Source organism: Podarcis cretensis (assembly GCF_951804945.1).
Source record: "Podarcis cretensis genome assembly, chromosome: 13".
Lineage (NCBI taxonomy): Eukaryota > Metazoa > Chordata > Lepidosauria > Squamata > Lacertidae > Podarcis > Podarcis cretensis.
This window is the reverse complement of record NC_137182.1, coordinates 46,387,875-46,410,526: the sequence shown is the minus strand read 5'-3', so window position 1 is coordinate 46,410,526 and position 22,652 is coordinate 46,387,875. Positions and strand designations below refer to the sequence as shown.

The 22,652-nt window shown below is 47.2% G+C and overlaps 1 protein-coding gene across 2 annotated transcripts in view; it reads right to left on the bottom strand.

The window, feature by feature from the left end:
- The window catches only part of LOC307201955 (vigilin-like), a 54,661-nt gene continuing 32,009 nt past the window's right edge, over positions 1-22,652 (bottom strand). For both annotated transcript variants that reach the window (XM_079951521.1, XM_079951520.1), the window contains 20 exons: positions 21,727-21,834; positions 20,000-20,104; positions 18,883-18,961; positions 18,560-18,699; positions 17,030-17,134; positions 14,949-15,062; positions 14,348-14,434; positions 13,461-13,592; positions 12,410-12,628; positions 10,771-10,992; positions 9,912-10,130; positions 8,798-8,936; positions 8,582-8,709; positions 7,605-7,709; positions 4,642-4,776; positions 4,350-4,493; positions 3,281-3,460; positions 2,981-3,097; positions 2,031-2,162; positions 1-1,799 (listed from right to left, as the gene is read on the bottom strand). In XM_079951521.1, the coding sequence (XP_079807647.1) occupies positions 1,707-1,799; positions 2,031-2,162; positions 2,981-3,097; positions 3,281-3,460; positions 4,350-4,493; positions 4,642-4,776; positions 7,605-7,709; positions 8,582-8,709; positions 8,798-8,936; positions 9,912-10,130; positions 10,771-10,992; positions 12,410-12,628; positions 13,461-13,592; positions 14,348-14,434; positions 14,949-15,062; positions 17,030-17,134; positions 18,560-18,699; positions 18,883-18,961; positions 20,000-20,104; positions 21,727-21,834 (2,703 nt within the window). In that variant the 3' untranslated portion in view covers positions 1-1,706. The remainder of the gene's footprint in view (positions 1,800-2,030; positions 2,163-2,980; positions 3,098-3,280; positions 3,461-4,349; positions 4,494-4,641; positions 4,777-7,604; positions 7,710-8,581; positions 8,710-8,797; positions 8,937-9,911; positions 10,131-10,770; positions 10,993-12,409; positions 12,629-13,460; positions 13,593-14,347; positions 14,435-14,948; positions 15,063-17,029; positions 17,135-18,559; positions 18,700-18,882; positions 18,962-19,999; positions 20,105-21,726; positions 21,835-22,652) is intronic.

Sequence of the window (22,652 nt, the reverse complement as noted above, 5' to 3'; positions counted from 1 at the left end):
TTGCCGCTCAGTTTTTCGCTCCATTTTTATTTGGAATTAGAAAAGTCCACAGTCACCATCATGTGACCTACAGAGTTTGCATATTTCCTTAAACATTAAGTTCCTTCCCCCCCCCTTTTACTCTCTTTTGTTTTTTTCTTTTCTTTTAAGGCCAATAGTGTTCTCTGCCATTTTTACTTTTGTTAAATTCTCTTTATTTCTCCCCAGAAACCCTGCCTTCAAAAAGAAACAAAACAAAAACTTGGTTACGTTGCTCCACTATAGCTTTTCTCTTATTTTTTTTGCCTTGTCATGTTGACACAGCAAAAAGAAAAAAGAAAAAAGAGGGGACGGGGGTTAGTTGGGTCGGTGGAGCCACTAAGCTCACTCGCATCTCCACCACACACACACACACACACACACACACACACACACACACACAATCACTCACGCAGACACACACAGTCCAGAAGTCACAGTTTAAAAATCTGGAGAAATTGGATGTAGACTAGAAACTGAATGAGAGAGAGAGAAGAAAAGAGAAGAGAAAGAGCTTGCCTCTTAAACTTTCTCTTTTGTTCAATGTTGCATATTTCCCCCCTAAGGTTTCAAAGCAAGTGCATCTCGAGGAAGACACAAGGGAGGGGAAAGAGGAAAAAGCGCGCGAGCGAAAGGGAGGTTGAAAATGGAGAGAGAAGAAAAGGAGCAAGTCGTAACAGACTCGACACCAGCTTTTGCCAACCTCGGCTGGCGCTCCTTTCCCCCGATGTCTCGGCCAGCAGCTCCCACCTGGGTCAGAACTGCTGTCCAGAACATCTGGAGGGAGCGAGGTTGGCAAGGCTAGTCATGGGATGAGAAAGATTGGGTGGGGAAAGGGGGTGGGGGTGGGAGAGGAGACAGAAGGACTGCCGAGTGCCAAAGTTTCTAAGTGCTCCCTGCTTCTGAAGAGTTCCTTCTGGTCACAGGAGCCGGAAGTCTCCTTCCAAAGGTCCACATGCACAGATTCCCGCAAACCTGTCTCTATGGTGCAGCTCAAATCTTAATGGTTTGTCGCCCGGGAGAGGGGCTATTTGCAAGCTTGGAGGAGAAGCGATTAACAGGCAGGCTGGCTGGCTAGGAGGAAGGCCGATGCGATCAAGTTAGGGGTGGCAGTACGAGAGTTCTGCCTGTCCTTTGAGTCCCCCTAAAACATTCGGCCCTTCTCCTTGGTTCAGGTGTGTGTGGACAGTACAAGAATCCTACACCTGGGAGGACAGAGTGGGAGACAGGGAAGAAAGGGCGTCCTTGCCTCCTCCTTTTTCAGCCGGGAGGGGGAAGTAGGGGTGTTACAGCCAAATTTGGCCAGGAGAGACTAATGCCCTGAAATTTGGCATGGAGAGAGAGAGAGAGAGAGGGAGAGAGAGAGAGAGAGAGAGAGAAAGAGAAACGAGTTAGTCACATGAGGCTCGTTTCCACTTGTGTGCTTACAACCTGGCCTGCTTTGGCTCGACGAGGAGAAGGAAAAGGAGGGTGGCGGGGAGGTGGAAAGAGGGCTGGCTATGGCTTTTGATTGGTTAATGGATTGCACAGAGTCACGGAAAGAGAGAGTGCAGGCGGAGGAGGAGGAGGAGAAAGAATCTGCCACATCCCAACAGCAAGAGTTGACGGCGCGAGAAAGCCGTCACGATGCCCAAGGAAGGCGGGAGCCGTGCTTGGCTGGCAGTGCATCGTCACCACCTCCCGCCGCCTCAGAACTTCTTGGGGCCCCAGACGGACGTCTGCTTGGGGACCACGCCGGTGCCAAAGACGGGAAACTCTTCGGCGCTGCTCACATCTGGGGCCTGAAAGGGGAGACGAGGAAGATGTATTTCCTGTTCTAAATGAGTAGCGCATGCCACAATGACCCTCTGCCTTTTGAGCAAGCTGGTTCTGCTTTTAAAAGGGACCCAAGGCACTAGGCCTCATGGGTCTTGAGGTTTTCTTAGCCCCTTCTTCACATGCACTGCTTAATATTGGCCAAAGCGGGCAGCTTCTAAGGCAGACTCTGCGGTGATGACGGACCCAAGCCATACCTTGTTCCCAGACGCGTTCCAGGGGGCATCGCGCACCACAAAGCCCTTGGCTGGGCCCCGGGGCTCCTCTTCCAAGCGGGACGGAGGCTTCATATACGCAGCCATGGCTTCGGTCTCCACCACGTCCATCATCTGTAAGGAGAAGCCTCCCGTTAAAATTGGAGGGTGCTAGCGGAGTCCTGTGGTCAACTCGAGGGCCTCTCGGGATGCAAGACAGATTTTAAAAAACTGGAATAAGGAGCAGTAGCTGCCCTCACCCCCTCAAACCACCAACCAAACCCACATGCTACTTGTGCCAATTTTGCACAAGCGAGGCAAAGCCTCAGGCACTTCAAAGCACCTTGCAAAGCTCTCTTTTTTTGCAAGTCCTGCTGGGACTTCAAAGTGCCCAGTCCCCTGACATCATTGTTTTGTTTATTTATCATTATTTTCCTTGAATTTTTATTAAAGCTTAAGAGAACAAAGAAAGAACAGTATAGAAACATCAAATATCAAGCATTTCTTAAACAGAAAAATTAAAAGAAAATAAAGAAAAGGAAAAAGGAAAGGAAAAAACTTCCGATTCTCCATCTATCAGCTTTAAAAACTGGCTTAAAATTCTTACTTCCTAGTAACATTCAACTCTCCTACTTTCCATAAACCAACCTTCAGCTCCACCCCCCAAAGTCTTCATACCCTGATACCACAAGTTCACTTGTGCAGAAAACCCGTAAGAGGTTTCCAATCATTAATAAAAGTCAACAGTGATTATTTTCCGATTAAGCAACACCAGCTCTGCCAACCACCTGACATCATCATGACCTCAAGGTGACCTGACAGGTGGGCAGCCCTGGCCACCAGTCCAATTTGGCCCACGCACCCGTGACATGGCACGAATCTCGCTAGAAGGAAGCTCCCCCATCCATCAAGCTGCTTGAGCACCCCTCCCAGCCATCTCTCCCCCTCCTCACATATTCCTCTTCCAAGTTGAGCATGTGGTCTATAGCGTCGTCCACGTTTTCCGGCAGCCCTGTGACTGTGACTCTGTCAGGGTCACTGGAACCCGGTTGAGGAAAGCGGATGTCGACCTGCCGGGGTGAGAAGAAGAAGGTCACAAGACTGCACTGTCCAAAGAGCATCAACTGGACGAGCGAGGGACTGGCCATCACGATTTTGCTTGCCCACTATTGTTGGTGGGGCAGACTGCAGAAGGGTCAGGCAACTTCTGCTCCTCAAACACAGAACAGCCACTGGCAACCCCCGCCCCTTACCCGAAACTCCTCCATAAGCTTGCGGATGGCTTTGCCCCTCCCGCCAATGATACGGGCGTGAACCCGGTGATCCAAGCGGACATCTTCGCTGACCATCTCCTCGAGGTCGGCCACAATTTTCAAGATGGCGTCCCGGGCCCCCTCGGCGTTCTTCTCGTAGCCGGTGATCGTGATGAGGTCCTGGACCCGGGCGGGGGAAGGAGAAAGACAGAGACAAAAAGACGGTGGGACTTTTAGAGAAGCTTCATTCCCTCACCACTACAGATTGAGGGGGGCGGGAGGGAACCCCACAAATGGGCATCACTTTGACCAAATAGGTTTTATGCAAAGTTAGGGACATGGAAATCTGATTCTAAGTGAGGCTATTATTTATCAAACTTCTTGCTCGCTTGTTACTTCTGGAGGTCTCCAAGCAACTTATATTTGGAAAAGATAAAAATATATTATATATGGTACCTCAGTTTTCCAGCATCTCGGAAGCCAAACGTTTCGTTTTTTGAATGCCGAAAACCCAGAAGTAATTGCTTCCGTTTTCAAATGCGCCTTGGAAGTCGAATGGCTTCCACTGCGTGTTTTTCAATTTTCTCCATACACTTTTTCGACCGCCCTTTGTGCCTTGGTTGTCAAACGTTTCGGAAGTCGAACAGTCTTCCGGAATGGATTACGTTTGAAAACTGAGGTACCACTGTACCATAAAGGTTAAAGGACATACAAAGCATTAAGCTTTTCAAAATGTTCCTTTTAAATGAATTGTGGAAGGAGGGCTTATTGTGTTGCCTTTGTTTTCATTTTTATTATGTATTTGTGGTTTTCATATTGTGATTGTAGGTTGTGAACTACCCCGAGTTCTACGGGTATAGGGCGGTAAATAAATTAATAAATAGAAATAAAATAATAAAAAACCCAAAACAAATTGCAGCTCTACTTATAAGCGAGCATAGACAAGTTTTATGTATGTCTGTGCCTTTTCACTGTGGTGGAGCATTATGGAGTCACTCTCTGGGTCCCATAATCCCCCTGGGTAGAGGGGGGCCAGGGACATACAGCAAAAGAAAGGAGAGACACTCACCTGATTCTCATCCCCCTTATCCGGGAATTGGATGGTGACGTCATGGTCCTTCCGGATCTGGGAAATGACCGCCCCTTTTTTGCCAATGATCTTTGGGTGGTATTTGGGTTCCACACTCACCGTCAGCTTGAAGCCACGCAACGCCTGGGGAGGAGAGGGAGAGAGAAGCCGGGAGTTACTGGTTGGCCTCAGGAACCCATCCCTCAGTACTCTGGTGGGTGGAAGCCATGCAGCTGGGAAGCCAGTGGGTTGGGCATGTTTAAGTCTTGAGGAGCTGGGCTCTGGCAGTTACCCGGTCTTCCTGCTCTGCCTGCAGCTCCCTGACCCTCTCCAGGAGGCCAGCCCTGGCCCGCTCCACATTGGGGACCAAGCCTGTGATCTTGATGACGTCCGACTGCTGCTCAGGCTGGGGCACCGAGATGTTCACCTGAGGAAAGGGAGAAGCGTCGCTGTCTTTAAAAGGAAGGTGGTGCAGGCTGCAAACCTGTCAGGGCAGGGGACCTACGGCCTAGCGTCATTTCCTACCTTTCCTTCAGATACATTTATAACCCAGCCCAAACAAGAACACTTAAAACTGTGTATACAGAACATTTAAATCAAATGCTAATATGCAAATATAATGTTCCCTGCTCTGGGACGAACGGCGCATCTCAAAGGCTCCCATTAGGCTTTCGAAGTGTTCCAAGTTAGATGCAATGTTCCCAGGATCCTTTGCAAAGGCCTGTTCTCAAGAGTGGTTATGAAAGTCCCTCCCTCAGGTGCTCCACAGAGTCCTTTCCTACAAACTACCGTATTTTTCGCTCTATAACACGCACCAAACCATAACACGCACGTAGTTTTTAGAGGAGGAAAACCAGAAAAAAATATTCTAAACGAAATAGTGGATATATGATTTTTGTGGTTCATGCTGTGGCCACAGGCATGTGATCTGACAGTGAGTTTGGAGTAGCCCAATGCAAAAATCCTGAGGATCCATGTGGATCCATGCTTTGTAACCACAGAGGAGGGAAGGAAGGGGAACCATGGATCCTCTGCTCACGACTGCAGCAGATCCCCCCCGCCACCCGCAGGCATTGGCTCCATAACACGCACAGACATTTCCCCTTACTTTCTAGGAGGAAAAAAGTGAGTGTTATGGTGCAAAAAATATGGTACTTTCTGCTGCTGCCACTGGAGAAAGCAGCAGGCCACTCCCTTCACATTATTTCTCAAGTACAATTACACCAAACATGAGTGAATTATATAAAAATATATGCATGCCTTGGAATCCACCAGGGACTAAAACAGGCAGCTAAACACACCTATAATTATGGAGCATAATCTTCAGAACAAAAAGCCTTTACAAACACACAGTTCTAGTTTCCTGATCTAGCTTAACTGCCCATTAAGTATTATTCTTTTAAATATCATTTAAACTGCATAGAAAATGCAGCAAGATGGAAGACAAAATATAATAACAGAACACCACCATGAACAGCTTGGTTTTTTTTGGGTTTTTTTTAAAAAGTCCACGTCCCAAAGATCTGTCTGGACAGCAGTTTTGAAAAGGTGCTCTAGTGGAGGCACAGAGGAGTCCTGCCAGACGTCTCTTTGCCAAAGTGTACCTCAAGGCAGCGTCTGCCACGCTAAAGACTCAGTCCTGGTTCAATGCTGGCCAAACCTCAGGGGTATGGGAAGGGGTCTCTCAAAAAAAGAGGCAGCTAGGTTTAACTTTCTAGTGTTGGGTAACTTGGGAAATTACAGATGATTAATGAGCCAATTAATTTATTTTTTTAAAAAATCACCCACCAGTCTTAAATCACCCACCGGTCCTCTTTAAATAAATGCTCAGCAAACTATGTACCTTGGAAAAGCCGCTTGCTATGAATTGGGCCCAACCAAAATTTTCCCCAAAAGGGCTTTCTACATACAGTCATACCTTGGGTTAAAGTCTCTTCAGGTTGAGCGTTTTTGGGTTGTGCTCCGCGGCGACCGGAAATTAACGGAATGCGTTACTTCCGGGTTTCGCCGCTCGTGCATGCGCAGATGCTCAAAATGATGTCACACGGACGCCCAGAAGCGTCAAATCGTGACCCGCACACGCGCAGACACGGGTTGCATTCTGCTCTGGATACGAACGGGGCTTCGGAACGGATCCCGTTCGCATCCAGATGTACCACTGTACATTTGTTTGCAGTGCCCCCTTGTGGGCAGTGCCCTCGCTGAAAGCAACAGGACAGCATTGCTGGCGACAGACACAAACACACATTTTGCAGTGCACTTGTGTCTTCATCCCTTCCCCTCCTGTTCTCATACTTCCTTAGCTGTGGCAGGGTTAACGTAGATGTGCTGTTATCGTGGGAACCTGGTCCGTCTCAAGGAAGCCCAGGGCTGCCACGTGGAAGGCAGAGCAAGCTTGTTTTCTCCTGCTCCAGAGGGTAGGACTTCAAGTTACAAGGAAGGAGATTCCGACTCAACATCAGGAAGAGCTTTCTGACAGTAAGAGCTGTCTGACAGCGGAACAGACTCCCTTGGGAGCTGGTGGACCCTCCTTCCTTGGAGGTTTTTAAGCAGAGGTTGCCATGGATTGCTTTAGTTGAGATTCCTGTTTTGCAGGGGGTTGGACTGGATGACTTTGGGGTCCCTTTGCACTCTGATTCTGTGAGTCTATGATTTGGCTGACTAGTCAATCTGGTTGCAAACCACTGAAGCTTCCTATACCATCAACAGCGAACCCAGAACACACGAACAACATTTAAAGGAAAAGGTACGCCCAGTGTTTTTTTTTATTTTAAAAAAAATGTTTAGGGGTACTCTCATTTTAACTCAAGGAAATCACCATTTTATTGTTCAAATTGGCAAAAATAAATATTACAGCCATACCTCGGGTTACAGACGCTTCAGGGTTGTGCATTTTCGGGTTACGGACCTGCCAAAACCCACAGGTACCGGAACAGGTTACGTCTGGGTTTTGGCACTTGTGCATGTGCAGAAGCATTAAATCATGCTTTGTGCATGTGCAAAAGCACCAAATCGCAACCCGTGCATACGCAGACATGGTGCTGCATATTGGGGATGCTGTGGGTTGTGAATGTGCCTCCCACATGGATCACGTTCGCAACCCGAGCATCCACTGTACAGTAAATGGACAAAAGTACAAAGATTCACAAGATGGATCTGCATTCCTCCCCCCCCCCCCCGAAAAAAAGCACTGAGTATGCCAAAGGCAATGCTCAGGCCGGAAGCAGGGCTGGAAGGAGGATCACGTGTTCCTACCTCGTACTCCTCCATCATCTTGCGAATGCCGGCCCCCTTCTGCCCAATAATGTAGCGATGGAGATCAAAGGGGACCTCCACATCCACTGTGATGGGAACCAGAGCCTGGAAGGATAAGAAGAGTAGGGATTTCTGCAGGGAGCTTCAGAGTTGTTTTGGTCCTCCATGTCTATAGAGGATCCTTTTTAATTTATTTATTGAATTTATATACCGCCCTATACCCAGAGGTCTCAGGGCAGTTCACAGAAGCGAAAAACCAACTGAGCAAGGCTGGAGAAATACATGCAGGCTCACAACCCTGGATCAGGCCCCATCTCATCTCTATGGCAGGAACCAAAATGGCGAAAAGCACAAGGGATCATGCCATCTCCGGATGCTGGGAATCACACCCAGCTTGCAGTCTTCCTAGAGGCAACAGGTCGGCCGCTTTGAGAACAGGAGGCTGGACTAAGTGGGATGCGGGCCTGACCCCAACAAGGCTCTGCTTACATTCTTACGGTGCTGAAGGTACCACAAACCGAGCAAGGAAGTCCAAATCGAAACACTCCCTATGGGCAGGTTGCCCTGACTGGGCGTCCAAAGAACAGTAAGGTCCCCAATATTTTGCCTCTTTCCTCCACCCCCTCCCCAGTGATGTATATGCACCTAGAATCGTATACTCAGTCCAGGGCTTGACCAAATTCCTCCCCTGCCATGAACCTGCCTGGGCCTCTATTCTCAACATTGCCCAAGCTGATGTACCTTGCAGCTATTGCTGGACTACGGCACACCTCTCCCTGCTGGTCAGGACCGATGAAGAGCTTCAGTCCAAAACATCAGGAGGGCAGCAGCTTGGAGAAAGCTGTCTTAGGACTTAGGTCAACATCAGAGGTTCTCCTCCAGGTACTTCCACCCCCTTCTGAGGAAGGTCTGAAGGGGGGTGACCAAGGAGAGGGCCTTTTCTATACTCGCCCAGGACAGAGGGAGAAGATTCCTACCAGTAGAGCTGCCCGCGCCGCCTCGCATTTCTCCTTGCGCCCCGAGATAAGGATGATGTCACATTTGCGGGGGGCAGAGTCCAGCTCGGGGCTGATGTCGCCGTTTTCCTGAGACTGTGCTTCTGAACCTAGCGGGGTGGGGTGTGGGGAGAAAACCAGGTGAAAATATTTCCCTGCATGGAATCTCCCCTCCCCTCTACCTGCAATCCCCTCTACCTGAATTGTCATCTCGCTCCGGGAACTTGATCAGCACGTCGTGGTCCCGAGTGATCTGCTGCACCTTGTAACCTTTGGCTCCCATGACGACCCGGTGGAAGCGCTGCGGGATGACACACTCGAGGACCACCTGGGCTTCCTGGAGAAGAGATGGGAAGCAAAAAAAGAAAAGGAAAGTGGGATGGGGCGAGCAAAGCGAGTTAAGGTTGCAAGGAAGGGCATTGGGGCTAAGCGTGCTTGCGGCAACTTTGAAGCCAACAGGGATTTGGCTGTTTCAATCCTGCATGGTCATGGGGTAGGGAGGCACATTCAGCCCCCAGGATCACCAACCTGCAGCTTAAGGTATTGTTCTCATCTTAAAAGAGAATCGTAACACGACACATGTTGGAAAGAGGGGGTTGTTGTTGTTATTATTTATTGAATTTATGTACCGCCCTATGCCTGAGGGTATAAATCAAGATATAAAACCACAAAATACCTAGTAAAAATTAAAACAAACACCCAATAGCCCCCCCCAAAAAAAAATTTAAAAGGGCATAGGATGTAAATCGGATCATCCAGAGGCCTGGCTAAAAAGGAACGTTTTTGCCTGGTGCCTAAAGGTATACAGTGGTACCTCGGGTTACATACGCTTCAGGTTACAGACTCCGCTAACCCAGAAATAGTACCTCAGGTTAAGAACTTTGCTTCAGGATGAGAACAGAAATCGCGTGGCAGCAGCAGGAGACCCCATTAGCTAAAGTGGTACCTCAGGTTAACAACAGTTTCAGGTTAAGAACGGACCTCCGGAACGAATTAAGTACTTAACCCGAGGTACCCCTGTATAATGAAGGTGCCAGACGAACTTCCCTGGAGAGAGCATTCCACAAATGGGGAGTCACTGCAGAGAAGGCCCCGTTCTCATGTTGCCACCCTCTGGACCTCTCGAGGATGAGACACACGAAGGAGGGCCTCAGAAGATGATCTCAGGGTCCGGGTAGGTTCATATGGAAAGAGGCGGTCCTTGAGGTATTGCGTTCTTGAGCCGTTTAAGGCTTTATAAGTCAAAACCAGCACTTTGAATTGGTCTTTCCAAACACCCTCTCTGACCCAGACTCCGGAAACGGAGGCCTACCAGGTCGCTGATAATCTCCAGGATGCGTCTCTTGGCAGCTTCCACACAGTCCTTCGCTCCCTTGAGCATCACGCGGTCGCTCTGGACGCCCGTCCGGGGGAAGCTCACCGCAACCCCGCCATACTCTTCCGCAATCTCCCGCAGCACGTGCCCCCGCCGCGCCACAAAGTGGCGGTGATACTTGGGGTCAACCATCATGGAATCCTCGATGACGTTATCCTGGGGGGCAGGAAGAGGAGGTGGGGGGGAAGGGCCCTGTAGCCTCTCCTTCCACGGCTACAGTCTCTCCCTGCAAATCATGGCCAATGCGGAAAAGGGGCGCTATCCAGCTTTGCGCAATCTCACTCTCCAAAGGTTTGGGCTCTTTCTGGAAGACTAGTAGTCCTTTGGCAAGGAGATTGGTGGCAATGAGCTTTACGGAGGTTTCCGGGTGGAAGTTAGCCTAGTATTGCTGCTCATGTTTATTGATTCATATCCTGCATTTTTCTCCAAGAAGCTCAATGTGGTGGGCATGGTTCTCCCCCTCCTCATTTAAACTCCACAACAACCCTGAGAGGTAGGTCAGGCTGAGAGGTGGCCCAGGGTCACCCCAGGAAGTTTTGTGGCCCAGTGGGGATTGAACCCTGATCTTCCAGGTCCAGGTCCAAGTCCAACACTAACCACTACGCTGCGCAGTGCCGCTGAATGCTACCAACTCGATAGCTGATTAGCGGCTGGTGGCTAAGCAATTGCTAGGCTGCTGTTCACCCAAACCTATTCTAAGGGTGCTGTATGCTAGGCATGCATATAACCATCCAAACCAGATGCAAATGCAACGAAACAGCTGAGAATCCACAATCATATATACTTATATATATACCAGGTTGCAAATGAGGCTTTCCAGCTCATGCTGGGCTTGCCGCACTGCATCTTCCTTCCCCACGATGGCGATGATCTCCTGGTCCTTGTCGTCGGGGCTGGGGAAGATGATGCGGGCACCGGTGCGGTCCCTCACTCTGCGGATGTTGGCGCCCCCTCTCCCGATCAGGAATTTGTGGTACTCTGGCTTGGCGTGCAGCTCTGCCGAGTGGTTATTGATTTGCTGCAGGTGGAGAGGGCAGAGGGTGAACAGCTGAAAGCTTTCCAGGAAGCGCCCTGCTCTGTGGCACAAATAAATACTCCCGCCTCCTAAACCAAACTGTAGAACTCGCTGCCAAGGGAAGCACTTTCCGTACAGTTTTCTGTGTAGCCAATCCAGCTACTTATTCATTTAAAAAAACATTACCATGCACAAAAAGTCTGTGTGAGGATGTTAACGTTTTACATGAATTCTGAATTTGTTTATTTTTTTGGAATTCGTTTTATTTTTTTTATTTTGTTTACAGATCTAAGTCAGCTGGAGACCTCGGCAACGTGGGACTGATCAGCCTAATCAATAAAAATGGCAAACCACCTCTCATGTCGATCTCAAGGCGGTGTACAACTATGTCACTATACAAATAAAAACATTAGAAGTGTGGGAAGGAATGCAAAAACTAGGGCAGAGTTAAAATTATACTATGTTCGCTGCAGCAGCCTCAAGCACAAACCACTTCGAAAAGCGGGAGGGGTGTGTGTTTTGTCTCATAGGAATTATAGGCGAGATAAGTCGCAGAACTCCTAAAATGCATTGCCACTAACTGGAGCCAGGATAGTTGCTCATTATTTTTTTAGCTGCTCTGTGTGGATGTTGTGTCGCCAAAAAATAACGCACGACCATGAATGATCCAAGCTCTTTCTGTGATGGACTGCAGTTTTAAAATCCGGCTGTTTTTCTAGGGATTATTTCCATGTCTTTGATTTATTACATTTAAATTCCAGTCCTTCCTTCCTTCCATCAAGGAACCACAGCCAGATTAAATGGGGGGGGGGGGGCGGGGGTAAGCAGGGTGACCTCCCATCCAATATCTGACCCGGGAGGGACATACTTCGCTTCAAACCATATTGCGTGCCTTTGAAATCATGCCTTCATAGGCTAGTAATTTAGGAAAGCAAATGGAGCTGCAATATGGAGTTCTAAGGCCACATTCGCACGCTATTTAAAGCGCCATTATGCCACTTTAAATGGTTGTCGATTCCCCCTCAAAATCCTGGAAATTGGGAGTTTGAGACTTGTTAGAGGAGACCCATCTTCCCCTTTCTCCGAGTGGTTTGAGAGCTGTACCTCTGTGGGGGGAAAAGGGATCTAGCCGAGATTCCTGCATTCCAGGGGGCTGGACTCCCAACTCCACAATTCTATTCTATTCAAGCATCTTTAACAAATTACAGTTCTCAGGATTCTGCTTTTTTGGGGGGAAGCCGTGACTGATTAAATTGGTATAATTCTGCTTTTAAAAGTGTGCGGCCCATGGCTCAAAGGAAAATCGGGAGGTGTGAAGGATGCCCTCTGTTATCGTAGCAACTCGATTGCCAAAGAACAACTGTTTTCTCCCCATGCTCTCCCACTGATAACACCGGGCAACCTCCGATATATTTGGTACCTTCTCTTCCGCGATCTGCAGCAGCTGCCGTTTCGCTTTCTCAACCTCCTCGCCAGGCCCTCGGATGGTGACCTTGTCGCTGCCTGACCCCTCGGAAGGGAAGTGGATGTGCACCCCGCCACACTCCTCCATGATGGAGCGCACTAGCCGCCCCTTGGCCCCGATCAGGGAGTTATGCAGCTTGGCTGGTATAGACACATCCACTTCTTTTATGTTAGCCTGGGAGGGAAGGGGTGGGGGGTAGAAAGAGAGAGAGAGAAACAGAGAGAGACAAGGGCTACAAAACCCTTTCTCCAAAGCCAAAGTTGGCACTTGCTTCCAAAGCAATTGCCATAAAATTTGAATATCCTGCCTTTCCTGTAAGGTTCAAGGTGAGCAAACAATTAACTAAGATACAAGAAACTGCTGAACTTGCATCCAACGGCAGAAGCAAGGGATTAAAATATCTGGAGACAGGGGTGTCCCAAGAGCAGCCCCACATACAACATGCTACAGATTGCCTTTGGCCCAATCCAGACAGTCGTCACCATAAACCATGGCTTATTGTGGAAAGAACAAGTCTAGCCTTCCCCTAGGCACTGAATCTCACCACTTCCACTGGCATGGCAAGGAAAACAATTGACGCTTTTACTGCCAGTGGTTAATATGGAAGCTTTTGGTTCCAATTTTCTATTCATTGCAGACAGACCTAAAACTGTAGTTAATCCTATCTATGGTTTGTTGAAACAAGGTGGTTTCATCAAACCATGGTTATATGTTGCCTTGGTTTCAAACAAGCCAGAGTTAAGATTAACTGGTCTGTTAAGGTTTGGATGACATACCAAGCCACAGTTAATCTAAAACGGAAGCTGAGAGCTTCTGAGCTCCTCCCCAAGGTGATGGAGTGAACATGCACCCCCGAGGAGAGGCTAGGCTCACTTCTGTCACAATAAACTGTGGTTTGATAGCGTGACTTCCAACTGCAGCTGTTGTGTTACAGACTGGAAAATGTCCAAGCTGTGTCCTTGGGATCTGGAAAGACTAACAGGAGGAAACTGCTTCACACACCCACCAGCTCCCTCTGGATGGCCAGGATGCGGTCCCGGGCGCACTCGCAGTTGGCCTTCTTCCCAGTGATCAGGATCACCTCCGAGTTGCTGTTTTCTGTGGGGAGGTCAATCTTGGTATTGGTTTCCTCTCGAATCTATTGTGAAGAGACAACATCAAACCCAGACCCTCAAGGCTAGGCTACCGTAAGGGACTCTACAAGGAGCAGCCCTTGGCAATGGCTTGGAAGAGGGAGGCAGGCAGGTGAGCAGGTAAAAGGTAAAGGGCCCTTGGATGGATAAGTTCAGTCAAAGGTGACTATGGGGTTGCGGCGCTCATCTCGCTTTCAGGCCGAGGGAGCCGGCGTTTGTCCGCAGACAGCTTTCCGGGTCATGTGGCCAGCAGGACTAAACCGCTTCTGGTGCAACAGGACACCATGATGGAAACCAGAGCGCACGGAAATGCCATTGACCTTCCCACCACATTGGTACCTATTTATCTACTTGTACTGGCGTGCTTTTGAACTGCTAGGTTGGCAGGAGCTGGGACAGGGCAATGGGAGCTCACCCCGTCGCAGTGATTTGAACCGCCAACCTTCTGATCGGCAAGCCCAAGAGGCTCAGTGGTTTAGACCACAGCGACACCCGCAGTGACTAGGTGAGCAGACCGCTTTCCGGCAGCAGCAGTTGGTTAGGACCCCTCTTAGACCAAAGCTTCAAAGGTTTGCATTGGTTCTTTACAACATCAGAGGTGTCAGGCCAACATGCTGGAACTGACTCACCGATTCTTAACTGGCTTGGACCTCTATCCACAGAAACTACTTCCTTCCTCAGAAGGTGAGACACTCCACCACCCCAAGCCGAGGGGAGGGGAGGAAATCGGAAGGAGACCCCCCCACACACACACTTTTACCTTTTTGATGTTGGCGCCTCCTTTCCCAATAATGTTCTTGTGGAACTGCTTGAAGATAGGGACTGGAATAGAAAAACTGTTTTCAACCTAAGGCAAAGAAGAAGAAGAAAATCCATGAAGTTAAATATGGTGCCTGGAGGAGTGAGACAGACAATACTGGAGAAGAGGAATGGAACCATTGATAGAGACATTCAGAAGCATCTTGAGATGGCAGAGATAGAGCTTAGACACAAAGGATCTTGGGTACAAGGGCAAAGGGCAAACTCAAAGGACAAAGCCACCAAGCTTCTGGCAATTCTCCTGGAGAAAGAATGGAAGGAGCAAAAATGGAAGGGACTTTTCTTTTTCAATTAGGGCGGGAAATCGTGGGCAATAGGAAACGAGATCAGAACATATGGAAATGGGTATGAATTAATGAATATACAAGAACTAAATAATTATGGATTACTATTCCAATAAGGAATGAGACAGGGCCTTCTCAGTGGTGGTGCCCTGTTTAATGGAAAACCCGATGGGATTCCGTCACGCTGAGCAAAGGGGTGGGGGTGGGGAGCCAAGCAACAGCCCTGTTCATCTGCAAGCCTAACCAGGTGGGACTCACCAGCTCCGCAATGACTTTCTGGAGATACTTGGCACACTTTTCCACTTCGTTCTTGGGCCCACGTAGCTGCACGATGTCGCTCTTCTGAGAGGGGTCTGGGAAGTTGATGATAACCTGCAGGGATGGAGCAGTTATCAGTACGCAGAGTCAAGGGGTAGGCACCTAGAGTCCCCTTCTTTCGTGGGGAGGGATTAAATGAGGGCAGAGTTAAAAAGGTGAGCTTCTAAGCTGCTATGCAACTCTGGAGATTGTGTAGGGTAAGGCTATCACAGCAGCTACAAGCTGCTTTGAATCTTTAACTCGGCTTTCCCTCTCTCCATGCACAACAATGAGTTTTAACAAAGGGCACAGAGTCCTCATCCTCTGACTTTCAATCAGGTATTGCCCATACTTCTCTACAGTCAAACCTCGTGCTGCATCCACCTCCGCTTCAGCGAACGTCTGCAGCAAACCTGGAAGTACCAGAACGTGTTACTTCCGGGTTCACCACTTGCACATGCGCAGACACGGCACTTTGATGTGCATCATTTTCAGGTTGCGGCGGGGCCTCTAGAACAGATCCCCGCCGTAACCTGAGGTTCCACTGTATTTTGTTCGTATAATTTTTATTAAATTTTCAGTTTTACAATTTTGAATACTCATTTAAACATCCTTAAAATATCAATGACTTCCGTTCTTCTCTTTCCATGGTTCATTTTGCACAACATAAATCCCTACATATTGTATATAAACTAAACCTTTCAGTATTCCATTTTTATGTCCACCAAATCGTATTTACATTGTTGAATTTATCTTAATGCTGTCCAAGTTTTCAAATAAACACAATTTTTCTCCATATATACAATGAACATTTTCCAATCTTCTTTAAACATATGTTCTTCTCATTCTCTTATTCTATATGTTAAGTCAGCAAGCTATTCCATCAGTTTAAGTTGCCATTCTTCTTTAGTTGGGACTTCGCTCGTTTTCCATTTTGGGGCTAACAAAACACGAGCCGCAGTAGTGGCATACATAAATAACCTTTTCCGAGACCTGGGAATTTCCGTCTGGGTTATTCCCAACAAAAAGGACTCTGGGGTTGTTGTTTTTTGTAAAGTACTTTTAAACATTTTTTCCAGTTCATTATTTCGTTCTAAAGGACTACTAACTTGTATTTAAAAAGCAAAACGAAATGAAGACGAGATTCTCAGGAATTACGAATTTTGCCTTTCACACACACTTTGCTTACATCGCTAACTTATGATAAGGTTTCAGAAAAACAGAAGGTCCAGCACGGACTCAAGTTTTAGCCCCAACCTGTTGTCAGATAAGAGATGCAAGACCTTTAGTGCTCGAGACTACTGGAACCACAAAGCGGACATTTATTTACCATGCGCCAAAAGAATAGGTGCTGCAGAGATAAAGCATCAGCTCCCCACTCAAAAAAACCCAACAAGCTGTCAGCAACTTTTCTTTATCTGTAAGCCGCCTTGAGTCCCCTCAGATAAAAAGGAGGGGTAAAAATTGTCAGTTTGCATTTCTTAGTGCAGAAAGTATTGATCTGACATGCAGAGATCTTTCCTATTCTAATTAATTCAAGAGGTTTCTGGAAGCTCCTCTGTGTGAAAGAAAGAAGCAGAAGGTTCATGATGTTTGGGTTATTCCTTCAGAGAAGCTGGCATAAACTGGTTCTCTTATCTTTTTCTGTCAAGGTCATACTGACTATAAAAGTAGGGCCAGAAGGAGCCTGTTTCACTTTTTCCTTCTATCTCTTTTCTTTCTGGTGTACAGTTCTATATATAGCATTTATGTTTTACACTTGTTCTAAGTTCAAGTTAAGTCTGCTGCAACTGGATTTCTTATGGACAGTGCCAGTCCTGAATGTATTTGGATCTGTGACCATTATGCTCATTTGCCTTCAGCAGCAGGAAAGCTCTGCTGGATGAAACATTAATTGCCTCTGGTCCATTTTTGGGGAATCCTGCAACGTGTTTAAGTTTTTACTCTGCTAACTATACACTGGAATCTACTCTTGAGTAGACTTTGATTACAAATATATATATATATATATATATATAAATGTAATAATCTTTCTTTCCTACCTCAGGAAACTTGTCACGGATCTCCTTGATTTTCTCGCCTTTCTGCCCAATGATGGTCCGGTGGAAGCGCTGCTCGATTATGAGGTCCTTCGTGCGTTCGTTTTCCTAGGACAGAAGCCCACACAACCAGTCAGCTGCATGCACCCCAAGGGAGACTCCTTCATGCACAACAGGGCTGCTACAAGCACTGCCCTTCTGCAAGAGATTCTGGGAGGGGATCCACGAAGGAGTCCCACCTCCTTTATCTGTCGTATTTTTCCCCTTTCTTTTGCTCGATACATTTCTATCACACCCTTCCTTCAAGGAGCTTCAAGGTGGAATCCATGGTTCTCCGCCCTCCATCCTCACAACGACCCTGCGAGGTAGGGTTCAGGTTGAGAGGAAGTGGCTGGCCTGAGGTCACCTTAGTGAGCTTCACGGCCGAGTGGAGAATCAAACCCTGCTCTCCCAGGTTCCTAAGCCCAACTTTCCAACCAATGCACCTCGCTATGTGCTGCTTTGACTCTACAGAAGGTAGAATATTTCCACTTTAAGAGGCCCTGGTTTGCATGGAGCCAGATCACTGGTCAAATTTAGTCTAATCTTGCCTGCTTTGGAAATTTACCAACAGGGCCTTTTCAGTGGTAGCTCCACATTTGTGGGACACCCTCCCTGATGCGAAGCATCTGCCTCCCTCCTTAAGGGACTCCCAAAAGGAATCTAAAAGCATCCCTGCTGACCCAGGTGTTTGATGTCTGAAAGTCACTGTTCATGGCATCTCTTCAAGCTGAGAGTATATTTTAGAACAATTTTTAGAATGCTCTTTAAAATAAAATAAAAATAGAAGCAACATTTTACAAGGACAGGAAGAAACATTAAAGACAGAATAATTGCCACACACAGGAGAACAAGGATATTGTTTGAGTGCCTCACTTGTCGTTTTATAAATCATTTAACGTGTTAACATGAATAGATGTTATTAATATTGCAGTTGTTGTATAAAGGATTATTATTTTGACCAGAATGTAATAGAAACTAGTAAGATTTTGGAACGCAGAAATAAAGAAAACCATCAAACCATCAATTCTAGCATGCAGGGCGGGGGGGCAGGGTGGCACCTAAATTATATAATTTGGTATCTGAACAATTGGTATTAGTAACTGTATTATAATTTGGCATTTTTAATAATGAAGCTGTTATTGGACTGTAATTGAAAACTAATTAAATTATTGCCAAAATAAAATAAAATAAAATAAAAATAAATATAGATGTGTTTGCTGGCCTGGGCTCCCTTGGGACGAGGATGGGATAAAAACTGAAAGAACAAATACTGAGTTATTAGCCCTCCATCTCCGCCCCCCCACCAAATAAGATTTAATTCACCCCTGTAACCCCTCCAGCCTCACCCCCTCCCACTGCCATGCATTTCCCCTTCCAGTCTCCCCTTCCTTCTTCCTGATTGGCTCCTGCTTCTTCTTCCATCCTAACTCCAGCTTGAGGAGGCTAAGCGAGAGACGAGGGTACCAGCCGAGATGCTGGCCTCTCCCTTACCATGCGAGCAGCCATCTCCAACAGCTCCTTGCGGGCCAGCTGAACCCCTTGCGGGTCTCCCTCAATCCGGATCAGGTTGCCCTTCTCGTTGTCGGGCGGGATGCGGACGGAGACTTTGTGCTGTTCCTTGATGCGGTTGACTGGCAGCACGCAGAAGGGAAGAGAGAGAGACAGACAGGCAGGCAGGATCAGAGACATAGAGGCCAGCACCAAACCTTTGCAAATATTGCCTGGCAGGTGTCCTCAATTATAACATAGCCGCCACCCACTTCTCCAAGACAAGACAAACTGCCCAGCACTTGTGTCAGCACACCAGGACTCACTGTTGGCTCCATTCTTCCCTATCAGGTGACGATGGAACCGCTGATCGATGAGCACTTCGGTGTAGTCCATTCGGCCGAGCTGCCAAGGAATATTTTTGGGAGGGCAGGAGGGAAAGAGAAGATGGTGAGCTTGCCTCGTGGCCGCCGCCCGGAGTGGCTCTGTTGCAATTCTACTGTGCCCTCTGGAGATATGGACTCCCTCGCAGAAAAGCATTGATGCTATTTCTGCCCATTCTACTCTCAGCATTCTCCTGACCTGTCTGCCAGGAATGGCTTTATCTGCTTTTATAACTGTACTGTTGGAACCCACCTTGGGACCTTGTGGAGAAGGGCAGTTAGAAAATAATAATCTAATTATATTCCTAAAATTCGGTTTCCATCTCATATGTTAACGGGGGGCATCTTATTTATCCCCCACCCTGTGGAACATCCTCCCATCAGATGCCAAGGAAATAAACAACTGACTTTTAGAAACAAAATAAAAAAAATCTTTCCAGTAGCATCTTAAAGGTAAAGGGACCCCTGACCATTAGGTCCAGTTGTGGCTGACTCTGGGGTTGCGGTGCTCATCTCGCAGCGCATGGAAACGCTGTTTACCTTCCCACCAGAGCGGTACCTATCTACTTGCACTTTGATGTGCTTTCGAACTGCTAAGTTGGCAGGAGCTGGGACCGAAAAATGCGAGCTCACCCCGCCGTGCGGATTCGAACCACCGACCTTCTGATTGGCAAGTCCTAGGCTCTGTGGTTTAACCCACAGCGCCACCCAAGTCCCGTAGTAGCACCTTAGAGACCAACTAAGTCTGACTTTTAGAAGACATCTGAAGGCAGCCCTGTTTAGGGAAGTTTTTAATGTTTGATGTTTTATCTTGTTTTTAATATTCTGTTGGGAACTGCCCAGAGTGGTTGGGGAAACCCAGCCAGATGGGTGGGGTATAAATAAATTGTTATTTTCATTATCATTATCATCCTCTTAGCTCTCAATATACCAAGCCCCACCCTATGCTACGGGGCTCCTGCGAGAGTGAAATTTTCACAAGATGGTGGGATTTTGGTTTGTACTCCAGCAACTGGGCCAGCAACAAACAACTCTGCAGCAAGAAGCTGCAGCGGCTCACCAGGTCCCGAATAATCTCCTGGATCTGCATCTGAGCCAGCTCCACCTCTTCGGTGGGTCCTTCCAGCGTGATCTTCTCGTCGCCGTCCGTGAATTCGATGTGAACCTGAAAAGGGACAAGCAATCAAACTTCTGATATGCCTGATGGGGGAAAAAAGATGACACAAGTATCCCCCCCAAAGGCATCTTTTTTAAAAAAGTTTTTTTTAATTTTTATTCCAAAACCAAAAAAAAATTACAAACATCAAATTCAAATTCAAAATCCATATTCATTTTCTAACATAAGCCTATTACATAGATTACCTAAATTAAAATATATCTAATTTCTCTAGGCTTCCCTTTGCTATATGTAAATACAACACACTTAACAAATTATATTATAAATGATACTATAGGTTCCCATACGCCCCCCACTCCCCTTCACCCATGTGTGATCTCTATTATACTTCTTCCATCTTGTTGTGTTGTTATAATCCCCCAAAGGCATCTCTTATGTCCTGCGTGCCTAAGGCAGGTTGGCAAACTGCCACTCTCCTGCGGCGAGTAGTCATTGCCTCCAGGTGACCACCTCACAATGCTAAAATACAAGCTGAATAGGCAAAAGGATGGGCAAAAGGAAGAACGTCTTCACACAACATGTAGTTGAACTATAGAATCTGGTGGTACACAATGCAGGGGCGGCCACTGACTTCGACAGCTTTAAAAAGGGGATTAGACAAGTATCCCCCATGAAAGACTAGCAAAAGCTACTAGCCGTTATGGCTACATGATACCTTTAGTATTAGAAGCAGCCTCTGAGTTATCAGCTGCTGGAGAAACCCATGGGGGAGAGCAACCTGCTTGTGGGCTTCCCAGAGGTGTGCGGTTAAATCCTGTAACAGGATGATTTTTTTTAATGTTTAAAATTTTTATTTTTTACCAACCAAAACACAACCAGTGAAACCCCCCAGGCAGCTGATACATTGGATATACATAATCAATGATAACACATTCAAATCAACCATATGTGCAATTTTATATATGTTAACACTCCTCCATCCACAAGGTTTATTTAACTTTTAACATTTTAATTGCCCCAAATTGTTCAAACCTACCCAAATAATTCAGTATCTTCTCAAACCAATCCTCCTCTTTCTCACTGACCTTAAACCCTTTCATTCTGTGTATCTTCAGTCAGATATTCTAAAATTATAATATTATTCAGTTTTTTCCTCCATTAGTTCACCTCTAACTCTTCTGCATTTTTCCAATTACTCGCTATAACCTGTCTGGCTGCAGTTACCATCAATTGTGCCCATTTACATTCCTCTTTTGTTTTTAATTTGGAGTAACAGGATGATGGACTAAGTAGGCCTTTGGCTTGATACAGCAGGATTCTCCTTATAGTCTTAAGTCTTGCTCCTTGAGGTCAGCAGTACACCACAGATGACTGGCCCTGGTCTAACGGGTGGGACATGTAGTAAAAACTTGTGGACTAGTAACTTGCAGGTTCGTTTGCTAGCTGCCCCTTCTGTCTGTCAAACAGGCACATCAGAACACCCAAACCAAGCCTCCTAGCAGCCCAACCTAGCCCATGTCTTGCTGCTTGGGTATCACTGGGGGTAGGGGGGGCACCCAGCTCTTCCTCAGGTAACAGGGATCATATGTCACGTATCAAAATGGAAACATGGCGAAAAGACATGCGGTTTCACCCTGATCACTCCAGTTTCTTGCACGAGCGATACTTGCCTTCGGAAGCTGCTGGGTGATCCTGCCAATGTTCTGTCCTTTCTTTCCAATTATAAAACGATGTAACCAGGCTGGGGCGGTTACTTCAGCTACCATCACACTCTTCGCCTGGTCGGGTGAGAGAAGAGTTTTGTGGTCAAATCAGAGTTTCCCTTGAGACCAGGTTGGCATGCTACGTTGTTTCTTTCTCCCCTTTTAAACACCTAGCCTCTCCAGATTTCAACACGGGCACCGCTGTTCTAAGCACGGCAATGACTGTGTTCTGTCTCTAGGTGCCGCCACAGTACCGTTTCAAACATCCATCTCAAGTCGCAATGCTTAGCATCCCCGGGAGAGCAGGGTTCGAATCCCCATTGAGCAGCGAAGCACACTGGGTGACCTTGGGCCAGTTGCCATCTCTTGGCCTAACCTACCTCACAGGGTTGTTGTGAGGATGAGATGGGGAGGGGAACGATGTAACCACCTTGAGCTACTTGGAAGAAAAAAGTGGTACATAAATGTAATAATACTCAACTCAGAAAGGACTGTCTCTCTCCATACAAACCAACCTGGACCCTGTGCTTGTCATCTGAGGCCCTTTATGTACACACACACAAACACCCCCAAGAGGTTTGATGGGTGGTAACATGAGAATGGGCCTTTTCTGTGGTGGCTCTCCGATTGTAGAATGATCTTCCCATAGAGACTCGCCTGGCGCCATCTTTGGGTGCCTGGCAAAAACTTTCCTCTTTACCCAGGCCTTTGGCCATTAAATAATCTATGGCCTGTTAAAGCTGTGAGTGGGTGGGTGAAGGACTGTTATTACGATTATTTTGTTATTATTATGACTGTTATTATGCTTTTTATTATGTTTTTATTATCAATGCTCCATAAAACGCATTTTTAATGTTGTACACCACCCTGGGATCTTTGGATAAAGGGCTGTA